Source organism: Stegodyphus dumicola, chromosome X1 (assembly GCF_044657685.1).
Source record: "Stegodyphus dumicola isolate Sdum_Otavi_A_Nest chromosome X1, ASM4465768v1".
In the NCBI taxonomy this organism is placed as follows: domain Eukaryota; kingdom Metazoa; phylum Arthropoda; class Arachnida; order Araneae; family Eresidae; genus Stegodyphus; species Stegodyphus dumicola.
In genome coordinates, this window is record NC_140780.1 from 242,556,188 (window position 1) to 242,570,973 (window position 14,786).

The 14,786-nt window shown below is 31.5% G+C and overlaps 1 protein-coding gene across 2 annotated transcripts in view; it reads right to left on the minus strand.

The window, feature by feature from the left end:
* Nucleotides 1-5,441: 5,441 nt before the first annotated feature.
* Nucleotides 5,442-14,786, minus strand: part of LOC118184292 (suppressor of lurcher protein 1-like) — a 246,512-nt gene continuing 237,167 nt past the window's right edge. For both annotated transcript variants that reach the window (XM_035353943.2, XM_035353944.2), the window contains exons 7-8: nucleotides 11,001-11,051; nucleotides 5,442-8,615 (exon numbers count right to left, since the gene is read on the minus strand). In XM_035353943.2, the coding sequence (XP_035209834.1) occupies nucleotides 8,533-8,615; nucleotides 11,001-11,051 (134 nt within the window). In that variant the 3' untranslated portion in view covers nucleotides 5,442-8,532. The remainder of the gene's footprint in view (nucleotides 8,616-11,000; nucleotides 11,052-14,786) is intronic.

Genomic DNA, 14,786 nt, shown 5'->3' on the forward strand with positions numbered 1-14,786 from the left:
TATTGTCCGACGAATCAACGTTTAACATTTTAGAGAGTGATGGACGACAACATGTGTGGAGAAAGCCTAACATCGAACTGGAAAAACAACATTTAACATCGATTGTAAAACATGTTGGAGGGAGCGTCATAGTTTGGGGCTGTATGGCAGCCAAACGGAGATGGTAACCTGTGCTGCATTGATGGTATTATGATGGCTCGTACGTACATTTACATATTGCGTCATAATATGAAATTCAGAGCCCAAAAACTTCGCTTAGGAACACCAGTTTTATTTCAACAGGATAATGACCCTAAGGATACAGTGAACCTCACATGGCAATATTTACTCTATAACACTCTTCGCCAGTTAAAGACACCGCCTCAATCGCCTGACATAAATTCAATTGAAAATTTATGACACAAAGTGAACCTAGAAGTCAGGAAACATAAAATTTCGTGTAAAGATGAACTTAAGCGTATACTCCTTCAAGAATGGCACAAAATTCGCAACAGGACTTTGGTTTTCCGATTCAGGACTTTTCAACAACCAGGACTTGGGTTTTCTCTATGAGAAATAGAATACGAGCTGTTATAAATGAAAAGGTATGAATACAAAGTATTAAACTTTGTTCCCACATTTTGCTGTATGATCTTGCCAATACTTTTTTGGTATCCAAATTTACATTTTCGTTGCATATTTTGTTTAAAAGGCATATTAAAACGAAAGTTTCATTAGATTTGTGTCTTTTTTGCCTTTTGTGTTCATTATGTAGAGCTAAAATTGTCAAGCATTTCCTTGGTTAGCTAAACTGATCAATTATACGCAATAGCCAATACTTTTTTTACCCACTGTAGCTCTTGTGTGTTGTTATTGAGAATTATAGCTGTTCTGCTTCTGTTTCTTAATACTCTCTCCAGTTGTATGTATCATTTGTGGTACTGTGAGTGTAATCTACAAAATAAAATGGCACTTTAAAGAACACCAGGCTTCTTTTCCTGTACATCTAACAGGTTATGGACTCGGAAATAACGCGTTAAAATTAAAAGGAATAAAAAGCTGCTTGATTTTTAAAACGGGACACAATTTTTTACAACTATGCACAAAAATAGAAATTTCAAAAAAGAGAAATTATTGATGCACTAAATGCATTAGAAGTAGTTGACGGCATTTTTATGAAATCGGAAGTTGCTATTGCAAATTTAAAAAAAAATTTAAAAATAATCGGAATAAAGATGATAAAATTGCTCAAGAAATCTCACTTAAAGAAATAGTGAGTGTTATAGAGTAATAAAGAAATTTTTGACAACTATAATGATTTGAGAAAATTCTCATGAAATGTTGATTAAATTACGCGATGTTTAAGAAACGAAGTTAATGATGTGAGGTTTTATCTATTTATGTTTAATTAATAGTTAATTTTTAGTGCTTTCCTCTTTCCATCCACACTTTAAATGAGATAGCGAGGGTTTATTCAGATTGAGGAAGAAAGAAATGCTATTTAAGCGGTTTCGCAAGTTATTTATAGAGCGCGTTTTACCTATTCCAGGATACGTTGTACCGTGGCTATTAGAGATTTGATTCTGTGGCGTTGAGTGTTTCTAGCCATTTAGCTTGTCTCGCCGGTTTTCTACAAACCAGAGCCTTTCTTGCGCTTTACTTTATCTTGCGAGTCGTTAGGCTAATCTATTACATTTGAATTAGTTCAACGTTACTCATTTAAATTAAGCCTGAAGTGTTTGGGTTGTGTAAATCCAAGCTGGGTCATTGTTAGTTTTTTGTGTTCAAATAAAAGAGATATTTACCCTTTTCTTCTGACTTGTCAACAGTTTAAGAAAAAAGGATTATTCCTCTGTAGTCTTTCTAGAGCTCACTGGTTTATGCTACCAAAGAAAGTAAGGCTCTACAATATAATGCTATGCATATAAATAAAGTAAGGTATTTCTCGCCGATTAACTGAATTTCGAGAATTCGTTTTAAAGAATAATGGTAATAACAGCTATTTTAAATACTTTGGCAATTGACTGTAAACATTTTCACAGTACTTATGGTTCTACAACTGAAAATTAAAGAACTTTATCTGAATTTATCTCAAGATTGCTAGTAGAATAATTAGTGATCTAAATTTCACTATCTCTGATTAATTTGCGCAGCTAGTCAGTTTAAAACTGCAACAAAAGGAAATAATTCAAATTTTGTTAAAAATATTCAAACATGTTGGCCCTGTGTAGGTTCACATCTACGTAAAGAATACACACACCTTTTTAAAACCAAAACTTCAAATAAACAAAAGTACGTTATAGAGATCTTGCTCAATGAATAATTTAATTATTGTGAAATGTTTCTTCTGTTGAAGTAATAGGTCATATAAATAAGACCTAGTATGATAACATGTATAATCAAGAGAAGGTTTTTAAATCACAAGGAGAAGCTTTCATAAGATTATTTATTCAAGAGTATCTTTTCATTTTTATATACTCTGATATCACATGTTTTTCATCCTACAGTGCTTTTGAGACTCTTAAGTTACAATTTAATTGGATATTATTTTCAAAGTTTTTGAACGTCCAGAACTGAAAGAAGAGAAACTGACGCTGTTGATGTTAGAGAGCACACTAGTACACACAAATTGGTAATGAGAGTTAAATATTAAAAAACGTATGGTTTGTGGTGTAAAGTTGTGGCTTGAGCAAAGTGGTCATGAAAATTACACGCAGGCTAAAAAATTATTGAAGAAACAAGGAACTGATGTAAAGTTAGGAAATGAACTTTATGATGTATGCATTTTTAAAAAATTGCAGAATTTAACTTTTGGAACTCGACCAAGCAGACCAATGAAATTTTGTGAACTGTAAGTGCTAATGTTTGTGGACCAATGGCAGAGTTTTCTTTCGGTGGAGGGTTGGTTTATTTAATTATGGCACAGTACTCGAGCGCTATCTTCTTAAGAAAAGGGATGCCTTCGTGGAGGATTTTCTAAGGGAAACTGGCTCGGATACAAGTTACTCATGAAGAAAACCCTTCTTTAGGTGAAAGGTGATTTTTCAAATATCTTTGTGTTTACTAACTAAATAATAAGTTCAAAGATGCAGAAAAATTAAAGCAATTTCTTGCCGAAGATAATAACTGTGGTAAGAGTGTTAAAGAGCTGTTTACAGATGAATATGAATGCCCTGTACTAGAGAAGAAAATGGAACTTCTGAAAGAGAAAATCATACATTAGTTGGAGTTGTATGCAAAGAACTTGCAAGAAAAATAATGATCAGATACTGCTAATTGTGCTGCTTACATCATTAACCGAACTGGTCGACTAAAATTGATGATTACTCCGAATATGAGAAATCGCCTGCCATTAGTCTCTGTAAAGTTTTGGAAGCTGAATGCTTTGAGCATATTCCAATTCAAAAGCGAAAGAAATTTGATAAGAAAACAGTAAAAGGATTAACAGTTGGGTACTATGAAAATAAAGATGGATATAGAATTTGGATTTCAGAAACGCATTAAGTAATTTTGTCTCGAGATTTATCTTCAGAAATGAGCTTTCAATTAATGCTGCTTTCTATGATAAGACAAAGCCATGAAGTATATAAAACATTATTAAATTATAATTTAAAAAATATAAATAATGAAAGCATTTCTTGTGGAACTGTTACTAGTACACATCCAGTTATAGAGAACTCGACCACAATAATGCAGAAATAATTGAAAGTGACGCTGATACTTGCTCTGACAAAGAAAAAGATATAACTATACAAACTATAAGGTATTTCTCCCGCCTTCTTGGCATGCCTTCGTGGTGTGATGGTCTGCACGCTAGGCGCGTATTCCAGAGGTCTGCGGTTCGATTCCCGGCGAAGGCGGTTGCTCTTTTTTCATCTTTCCTACTTCCAAAAAAAAAAAAAAACCTAATGTCTCTACAGTGGGGCCTGAACTAAAAGGGTGTTGGATGATGGTTCTCCACACCCAGGATTTGGCGATTGGGTTCCCTAAAAACCCCAGTCGCCCTTTAAAATGGGGAGTATATAAGGTATTTCTCCCACCTTCTTGGCATGCCTTCGTGTGGTGGAAACTCTGGCAAAAAAACTCTGGCATTGGTCCACAAACATCATAGGATGTAGTGGTCTGCACGCTGGGCGTGTATTCCAGAGGTCCGTAATTCGATTCCCGGCGAAGGAGTTGCTAAGTTTTCATGTTGCCTGCTTTCAAAAATACCTAATGTCTCTACAAAACAATATATGGATGAACTGAGAAGTAGCCTAAATACTTAAACACCTATGAGCTTTATAATGAATATTGACAGTTGATATCATGTTAATGGTCCAAAAACCTATCAAGATAATGTGAAGGATAATCAGTGAAAAGAAACCATTGATAAAGAGTTAATTTCAATTAAAAATGAGCAGTTAGTAAAAATATACTTATCTAAAAATGCTAAGGCCTTTAAAACATTATGGGTTTTTCGAAATAAAAGTAACGATGCCTAAGAATACTCTAAAAGATATCAAGAAGAGGTAGGTACTTAGCCATATGCACCGATAGCAAATTATCTGCAGTAAAAATGATGATTGCTTTAGTCATGCAAAAGAGTTGCCTAATTAGGGAACAGATGTACTTATGGGATATATAAATGGAACATTGTAGAGTAATTTTTGATCAAATGCCCTGGCAGTGTTACGTTAAATAGTGAAAAAGTCTAAAAGCTGAAAATATCATTTTTTAGCCTTAATAAGTCACCACACTGCTTGAATGACAGATTTAATAAATTTATGAACATCATTTTAAAAGAAAACACAAAAGTCATAGAATTATTTTTGAATATATACTAAGAAAGACGTAATTTTTGTTATTAATTTTGATGATATTATTGTTACTGGGAAAGAAAATGATGTTAATAAGTAGTTAATCTGGTGAAGAAAGAATTTATGGCAAAACTTCTAAACAATTATTTTGCCCAGAAATAGAGCTGTAAATGGAGTAAAAATAAAACAGTATGAAACGATAAAGACAATTTTCCAAAGTTCCAACATGCAGAACTGTAAAGGATGGAAAATATTTCTAGGTTGTGGTTTCCTTTTTAATGATTACAATAACTTAAAATTCACAATAAACTATATTTTACATTTCAGGTGGTATTTAGAAATTGTGTTATGCTTAGCTTATGCTAAACTGCTTATGCTAAACAGCTTATGCTAAACGCATGAGCTCTGGAAATTAAAGAATTTCTTCTAAATATTGAAACCTAGACACTAATCCCACTGAAGCTCTGGCTTTTGAGTTCTTTATGCTGCTAAACGCTAGATTTCTTGGATAAACAATAAGTACATGCTTGTACATGTATTTTGATTTTGTAAATTAAAGATTCACACAATTATTTATATTTATTACAATATACATTCTCAGCTTGAGAATATATTTATTGTATAAACCATTTTTCTTTAAAATGAATACAAATACACTTTGAATCTAATAAAAGTATATTTAATTAAAAATTACCAGATTACATAAATTTGTGAAAATTTTTCCAATTTATGGAATGATTGGTAGTAAAACCAGATTTCAAAATTTTGTCTTCCTTGTTAAATTAATTTTCTTCTCTTTACAGTCACAAAATACTGCTCATGGAGCCCAAAACAATCTGTGAAATTTCATGCACGTCGTTCCTCATTTCCTTCTTGACAGGCATTTGTTTCCTTTCTTATACGAGGAACTGGGAAATTAAATCATCAGTAAAATGTTACATAATTTGAAAGCTAAATAGCTGGATTAAGATTTAAGGTGCTGTGTTAAATTCTTGATTTCACAAAGAATGTTGTCGTCGATGAACTTCATAAAGGTCAATATAACTTGTTTTATTATCTTAATGTCATAAAATGCAACAGAATGGTTTTATGAAGTAAATAATAAAGCATTCGATCTAATTATACCAGTTAGTGGTATTCTTAATAAATTCGCTTGTCATTATCGTAAAAAACGAAGCATAATTTCTTTATACGCCACATAGTAATAAACATGTTGAATATTATTAAATACATAATATCTTACAGGATACAATATAAACACACAGTAAACATACAGTTTTCACAATAAAGTACAACAAGAGTGAAGTTTTCACATTTCTTTATGAGATGAAAATCTCAACACTTTTGAAAAGAAGACACTGGCTTTCATAACGACGAAGAATAAGCTAATATAAAATACTCATGGAATTGAACTTTACCTGAATATTCTTGCTTTTAAAAGAAAGTGAAATCTTTCTTAAACACCTATCCCATCTATCAAATGTAACTTCATGAAGAAAGCTGTAAATACAACATGTGATTTATTTGTCATTATACTATGTTTAGCTAAACTAAATGAATATTTTATTTTATGCAAATTTAGATTTTATATTATTCAAGTATTTAGGTAACTCTATATTAAAAGTTTCGTTACAAAGAATGAAGTTAAGGTGAAACTAGCGTTACAATTTATTAAATAATAATTAAAAACTATTTCTCAGTATATGAAAAGTACAGATTGTTTGAGTTTTGCTTGGAATAGTCCTTGTTTATTGTTAGTTTCGCACAGGTCGATTTCAAAAAATTTCACATCGGGGATAAGAAGTTTCGAACTTATCTGTTGAAAAAAGTTTTATAAGTTTAAAATTGTCCATTTAGGAGAATTTCCATTTTCATAAATAGTACTTGAACAAATATAAGGTTCCTTCCACAGGAAAAGCAAAAGAAAGCAAAAATATTTAAATGGAAAACTGTTTCTTTAGGTTTTTCTCTTTTTACGTAGCATGAATTTCCTTTTAAAATACAAATGTTTACTTTAAAAAAATATCAAATTGAATACTTCTGTTTTGCAAAAAATTCAATTATTCGAAATAATTTAAAATGAATAATATTTTCAAAATCATGTTAAGAAAAGATAAAATGCTTTTTCCTGTCCTACCCTTTTTTGAATAATTTATAATAACATTTCCTCCAACAGTTATATATAAAATTATGAAAAGTAGTAAAATTACTATTTGGAGACACCTAGGTTTTTGAAAGCGGCAAAGTAAGATACTACCAGATGGTGATGGAAGCCTTTTAATATTCAATGTCGCTTTTATTTCTGCACATTATGCTTTTGATTATCATTATTACATTTTTTGATAAAAATTAAATGAAGAAGAAGTTAAAATACTTCTGAAAATAGTAAAAAATATTCAATCAGCTGTACATACATTTTCGTATGGTAACCGTTATCCATGTTAAAGGAGTAGTAACTCCTTCCTAAATCCCCAATTCATTGGCACTTCAGAGTATATGTAATTTAAATTTTAATAATTTCTTGATGTAAATCCTTGATGTATTTCTAAAATTAAATCTTAACAGGATTAATGCCAGAGGAAGAATAATGAAAGCAATTGCGTGTTTTCTAATTTTCAGACAACTATTTTCATGACATTAAAGGATATATTAAAATTATTTATTCACTTTGATTATGTCAGGGCTCGCCTACATTTTGAAGAACATACGTTGCTTTTTTTGCAAGGAGGAAATCACAGTCTACCTGTGCGAGGGGAGTATACAAAATATATGTCTACTAGAAATGCAACACATGGATATTCGCGATCAACAGATTGACTCGCCCCTGTTGCATATGCTAGCGCCTCGCAAGACAACTTACTTTCTGAAATTTTATATTCTATACATTAATTTTTAATCCCGCTCGGATTGCTTCTACAGATCTACAACATAAAAAATGGTAACTTTAATTTTATGTAACCCTTTGTGAAACATTTTTTAGAATGATTTTTTTAAAGACATACGCTGAGAAAATAAAATTTTATGAACTGATGCAAATGTTTTATGTATATTTAAAATTTGTCCTGGTTAAATAAAAAACAAAACTACTAACAAATAACAAATTTTTTTAATTTTTAATCCTGCTAAGATTGAATCTACAGATATAAAACATAAAAAAGAGTAGATTTTGTTTTATGGGACACTTTGTAAAACAATTCTGTAGAGTGTTTTTTTAAAGACATACGCTGAGAAAAGAAAATTTGCTGAAGTTAGGCAAATATTATATGTGTACTTAAAATTTGTCTTTGTTAAACAAAAAAAAAAAAAACATACTTTGAATACATTCTTAAATATAAAGCCTGATATTTCATAAATGCAAAGCTTTCTTTTACTTACACATTCTATTATTCCATTCAAAGACTTATCTCAACAACTTTCATCGCATTTTTTAGAAAGCACATTTTCTATGACACGAATAAAACATTGTTTACAAAATACTTCGATTTTCATATGAGTCATATGAGATGAAAAACGGGTTTGCAGATAGCAGTAAATAATTTTTAGAACCACAAAATACTTGACTCTTCATTTTCTTTGGCATTTAATAATTTACCGAAAAATAGACATGTAGTTCCAAACATTCTCGATTATAATCAAAATGCAAACTGACTGCAATACAGATATATCTTTTCTGAAAATCAAGAATCGACCGCAGTTGATTCTTCTTTTATTCCATCGGTCAAGTATGCTTGGAAATGCTTCAGTTTGAATCTTTTCATACCATCATAAACCAGACAGTACAGAATACGGCTGGAAGGATGCAAGAGAAGATACTATCCATTCCAAGAGTAGTGCTCTCTTAAAGAAAATGAAAATATTTAATTATATATAGCAGAACAGTAATAAACAGATTTACATGATTACAAATTATTAGTTGAAATACTGAATTAATAGCGTATCATTAGATTCAAGATCTGTGATTATTTGACATTTACATCTTGCATCATACGCAATTTAGTAGGTAAGAGCATAAAATATGAGCTCCTATTTTAATGCTAATTCAGGACTTTGAGCTATTTGTCATAATGAAGAAGGCCAGGAATAATATAAAGTAAGAATATGTTTAGGGGGTGCTTACAATATCCATTTATGAAACATGCACTATGAAAAATTGTAGTATCTAAACCAGGGAAAAAACGGCGGACTTAGATTTTAGACTATATGCTTCAGAAATATCAGTTTATTTTCTATTTGAAACTGAATTCGTTCCTTGATACCAAAATTCTTTAATTCAGAAGGAAACTAACTTTCCCATATCAAAGTAAGAGTGTATGCGTGTATAAACAGTGAAACTAATTCTTCCATATAAGGTGATAATTCATTTACTATATAGTCAAAAGAACTGCCGAGACGATACAGTGGTTAGGAAACCGATTACAAAGGGCCCGGGGTCGACTCCCGGAGAAGGCATGGTTGTAACTGTCCGTCCCTTCATAGGAGGCTAAGTTGGTCCACTTATTAGGTGCCTTTATAATAAAATGACCACCTTGAAGGCCTTAGCTGTGGCCAAACCAAGGTCGGCCGAGGGTCCGTCATTAGGGAAAAAATAGTTAGGGGAAACTCTGATTTGAATAAAAAATAAGGAACAGAAAATTAAAGGTAAATAATGAATTTATGCATTGTAAAATTTTCCCATATGGTCTCGCTGGCTCCAACTTAATAGACACAAAGTGTATAAGTTATTTTCTCCCTCCTTTTCGCATGCCTTCTTAATGTTAGTGGAAGCATACTCCGCACGTATTCGAGAGGTTTAGGTTTCGAGTGCCGGCGAGGGCATTGCACATTTTTCACGTCTCCAGCATAAAAAATTCTAATGATTCTGCAAGTTGATTGGAGGAAAAATGGGCTTTCTTTACTAAGAAGTGGACTTATTTATTTCTTTAACTTGCCGCCTTAAGAAATAAGTCATGTATATACACAGAACTTAGGAGTTCGCATTATTTGAAAAAAAAAAAAAAAAGGAATCAACCACATAATCATTGTACTGAACATTAAGGCTGATCCAATAAACATTTTTACGATACCCCTATAGCCATAGTAACTGCAAATCTGAGATTAACAACAGGCCATCATATGCATTAATTTCTCAACGTCTTAAAGCAGGCAAGTAAATGGTAAGTGAATGTAGAGTTTTTCAAAACGAATTATCTAAAATTTAGCTTAAATATCGATTCAAGAAGGATGGCAGTTTGAAAATATCTTCAAAACGAGCCTCTTTTTAAAAGTGCGTAATTAGCCCTGATTTTAAGAGATAGTAAATCGAGAGTTGGATAGGAATGAATACAAAAAGTAGTCATGATTTACATCACTGTATATCTTGGCAGTTTCGCGTAATCTGAAGTCGTAGAATCGAAATATGGAAAAAATTGGCATGTCATTTCAGAAAAAGTCCGATTTTCTGTCAAAATACATATGTGAGAACAGTGCTATATATAAATTTGATACATACCCTAAGTCGCGCTTTCGAGACATTAAAAACGCATTGAGTTTTGTCAGTCGGCCCAGTAGAACGGGAGATAAAGAACTGTCTCCCCACCCTTTTTTTTTCTTTTTCTTTCGCTGTGTACATATCTCCCTCTACGATAAATTTCTGCAGATGATTTTAGGAACGACGGATTTTATGTGCCATTTTCTTCGAATATATTACCGACAGAAATGTTCATCTCTTAAAAGTGGGATTCGAAACTTAAGCTACCGTGTCGTAGGTAGCTCGAATACGCGTATAGTGCGCTGACCACTACACCACGAAGGCATGGTAAGAGGGCGGGAGAAATACCTTACAACATAACCTACAATCTGAACTAAAATCGACATTTCAATAAAAAAAAATGTTTCCTCGTTAATGATGATTTAAACATTGTCAAATCTGAATGCAAATTAAAACTTTTATTTGAAAATTCAAAAACGCACTTTTATATTCTGAAATTTCAAGATAATTTCGACATTACATTCTGAAATAATATATTAACACTTAAGATTATTTTAGCACAACTCCCATTTAAAGGAAAAGCAGACAACAATAACGAATAATGACAAAAAATAGGGGACAAAAAAGACTTTTAATTCAATAACATTTTTCATTATGTTTGTGAAATATTTTAATGTGAAGATATAAATATTACTAAGCGTGTTCTAAAATTACACTACTAAAATTATAATCAAAGACATATACTATATACTTACTAGATGAGGTACTGATAGAAGTTGTAGATATTCTTTTGACGGTGGAAGGATCTATACAGAAATTATAAGCAAATCATTAAGCAGGGTATATCGTAAAGTACACACACAGTTTTTGTACACTTTTTTAAGCAAATTAATAGTAAGAAATCTTATTTTAGCAATATATATTGTGTGATGGCACAATCCCTCGGACAAAGAAAGATAGTTACATTTTGTAATTCGTGTTAAAACTTCATTATCCATTAACATTGTGTATTACCTGTGATTATTAAGTATATTTTAATGGAAATACCCTTTCTTCTTCATCAAAAGAAGGTTAACTTTATAGGCGATTTTTTGTGACTACAAGGAATATTTAGATTAAAGCTAAATAATTTTTTAAAATTTACAGCATTCCATCTTCTTTCAATATTACCATTTCTTTCTCTAAAACTATTTTATTTATTTACTTATGTATAAATATGTCGTTCGCTAACCTGCCCAACAAGGGAATCAAGCATTCATTTGTGTTATGCAAAGTGTCCTAGAAACAGCGTGTCAGAGTTACGTGGAATTTTCGAGAGTCTAAAGCATACAAAATACAGTTTAAATAATTTCATATACTGCTTCATTAACGAGATATTGGAATACAAAATCTTTTGACAAAATTTCCAAGGCGGAGAATCAATGGACGTCATGATCTTATCCTTTGTAGATGCTATATGCAGATTTTCAGATGTGAAACCTCTTGATACGTTTTATCGGATGTGTTCACCTATACTAATTATATATATTATGTTAGTACAGAATTTTATTTGCATCGTTCAGTGTATTTTACTTGCAAAGTTCAATAATGTACACTGCGAAAAAAAATGGGACAGTTCTAGTATATCTCTTGTTCTACTGGGCCGGTTGACGAAATTCAACTTGCGCTTTTCATATCTCGAAAGCGCGACTTATAATATGTATTAAATTTATATACAGCATTGTTCTAATATAGGTATATTCACACAAAATCGGGCTTTTTCTGAAATAACATACCATTTTTTTCCATATTTCGATTCTACGACTCAAATTACGCCAAACTTCCAAGATTTGTAAAAATCGCACGAGTAGTTTTAAAAAAATTAGATCTCAAAATTTTAGCTCCTCAATGTTAATTGAGTTTGGTATATATTTATTAATCACTCTTTTATATTAAATTTATTTGATTCTTCCTTTCCCATTTCGAAATTCAGGTTTATTCCAAATAAAATTCACCCATTTTTTATGATTTATTTTTTAAATTTGTATTTTTAAATAATTTTTATAAATTTTTCAAAAATGTTTTGAACTATAATCTATAAAATTTTTACCATCATCTTAAAGTAGACGTATTTCAAAGCATACCTGCAAAAAATTATACTTTTTTTATTCAAAATTTTCGAAGCTATACGTGAATTTATATATTGGCGCGTTTTGAAATTAGGCATATTTGTTGAAAAACGATAAAGCATCAAATGTGGTTTAGACACTTTGCTAAAATTATTTGAAAGTAAGAACAATGTGCCTTTTTTCTCGCTCTGGCATAATGGAAGGATAAAGGAAAATTGGTTGTCATATATTAAGAAGTGCGCCAAGTGAATTATTCTTAGCGCAAACCGAAAAATTTGCGCCAAGATAAATTTTTCCATTTCTCCAGAAAGTTCGCACCAAATTTTACAAAATTTAATATCTAGGCATAATTTGAGTCGTAGAATCGAAATATGGAAAACATTTGGTATGTTATTTCAGAAAAAGTCCGATTTTTTGTCAAAATATCTATATTAGAACAATGCTATATATAAATCTAATATATATCCTAAGTCGCGCTTTCAAGACATGGAAAACGCAAGTTGAATTTTGTCAATCGGCCCAGTAGAACGGGAGCCCCCCCTTTTTTTTTCCTCAGTCTACAATAATGTAAAATAATATGGATTATTTTAATAATGTAATGGCTATTGTATAATTTGCTGCGCATAATACAGACTATGTCGCGGATCTGTTGTTTGATATATGTACAAATTTCATCAACTTTGTACTCGCAGGCTTTATGTTTCTTTATAAATTGGTCGCGTTTTCGCAGAGCAGCTGACAGATACCAGTGCGTTTAACGGATTCCACTTATTTTCGTTCGGCTGCTTCCATATCACAAACGTTTCACTTCACGAACAAATTATCTGAAGGAAAAACGCCTCGGATTAAGAACGGTGTCTCGATTTAGGAACATTCATGTCGGCAACATAAGGTTTTTCAAAGCTATTTTGAGATAACGTATCCACATAATTAATACTCAGTGACTTTTAAAAACATAATTTTGATATTTCTCATTGCTGAACTCTCATTAACAAAACCTAGCTGCAAATGATTTGTGGGGCAATTACTTCCGCCTGGAGATAATTATGGTTAGACTGGGTTGCATGGCATTTTAAGGGCTCTAATACTTAACACATTTTTTGATATCTGTGATACTGTGCCTTTAAACAAAACCGTAGGCTATAAAATTAAAAATAAAGACGAAAAAATTACTGGAGGGCCCCAAAAAAGGCTAAACAAGAAAGAACTGCAACAACTTCAGAAGCAGCAACAAAAGACAATTGTGAAAATTTTCCTAAGGTGAGGAACAAAGAAAAAATGATTCCAGTTTCCTGATACAAGAAATAGTCCCCTATTTTGCACAAAGTTTTCAAATTTTCATATAAGGATATTAACCTGATAAAGCAGTTGCAAGTTACAACATAAGAATTTTCAGTTACTCACTTTGGAAATAATTTAAAATGTAAAACAGAAACAAGTAATATTGGGCAAACTGAAAAGCTGAAAAGTGAAAGAAAAGCCAGTAAGTCTCAAGTAGAGTTGAGAACAATCTGTTTAATTTTGCGTTTATTTATTCATTTCTGTTCTTTTTATATTTATTCATTTCTACTGGTTTTTAAGTTATGAACTTGTGCATTAAAGTATGCTGTTGTAAAGATTAAATATACAATCATTCAAGAACGTATTAACGTTGTCTCGTACTTAAGTAGCACATTTAACATTAATTACTATGGCGAACTTTATTTACACTTAGTTTGACAAAACGCTTCCAAGAATAAATTAATTCCGAGTATATTCCGAGTCTAAGCGGTTTCCCGTAAGCATTAAGTACTGTCGACAGCCGTAGGTATTAAATCGTTAACTATCTTAATTGCAAGCACCGTAGTTACATTTTTGTAAATAATGTTGTCTGCGCTTAAATACAATATTTAGTTTTTTTATGTTGTCACATGATGCGATGTCCCTCTTCCACTGGATGAGGATTTGTAAATTTTCCTACAGCAAATTAATCCTCGTTATTAAGACTGTGTTTTATTTATCTAATATTATTGTGCTTAACTCATAAATGTTAAAATATCTGTAGTTTTAGAGCATACATAGATACATTTATCCATGTTTAGTAATGTAAATCTTGTACCAAAATGTGTACAAATTTGTACTACTATTGAGGTAATAAACCTCTAAATGTAAAAATTCTTCCTCCTCGAAGAAACCTGTCTGACGCCCTTCTACTGCCATATAGCCGATAGGCAAAATATGTAAATAAATAAGCAACAATCCAGCAGAGTCCAGCAACAATCCTCTTCAACATATTTGAAAACTCGAAAACTCTATGTATCTTTAAAGCGCCAGTTCCCTGCAAATGCCGATTTTTAATTTTTTATATCGTAGCTGTATTCTTTCGAATTCTGGTGAAAATTAGATTTTGTCTTATTTAGAGCTTGAGTTACAGCAATTTCATTGTCATTTCTA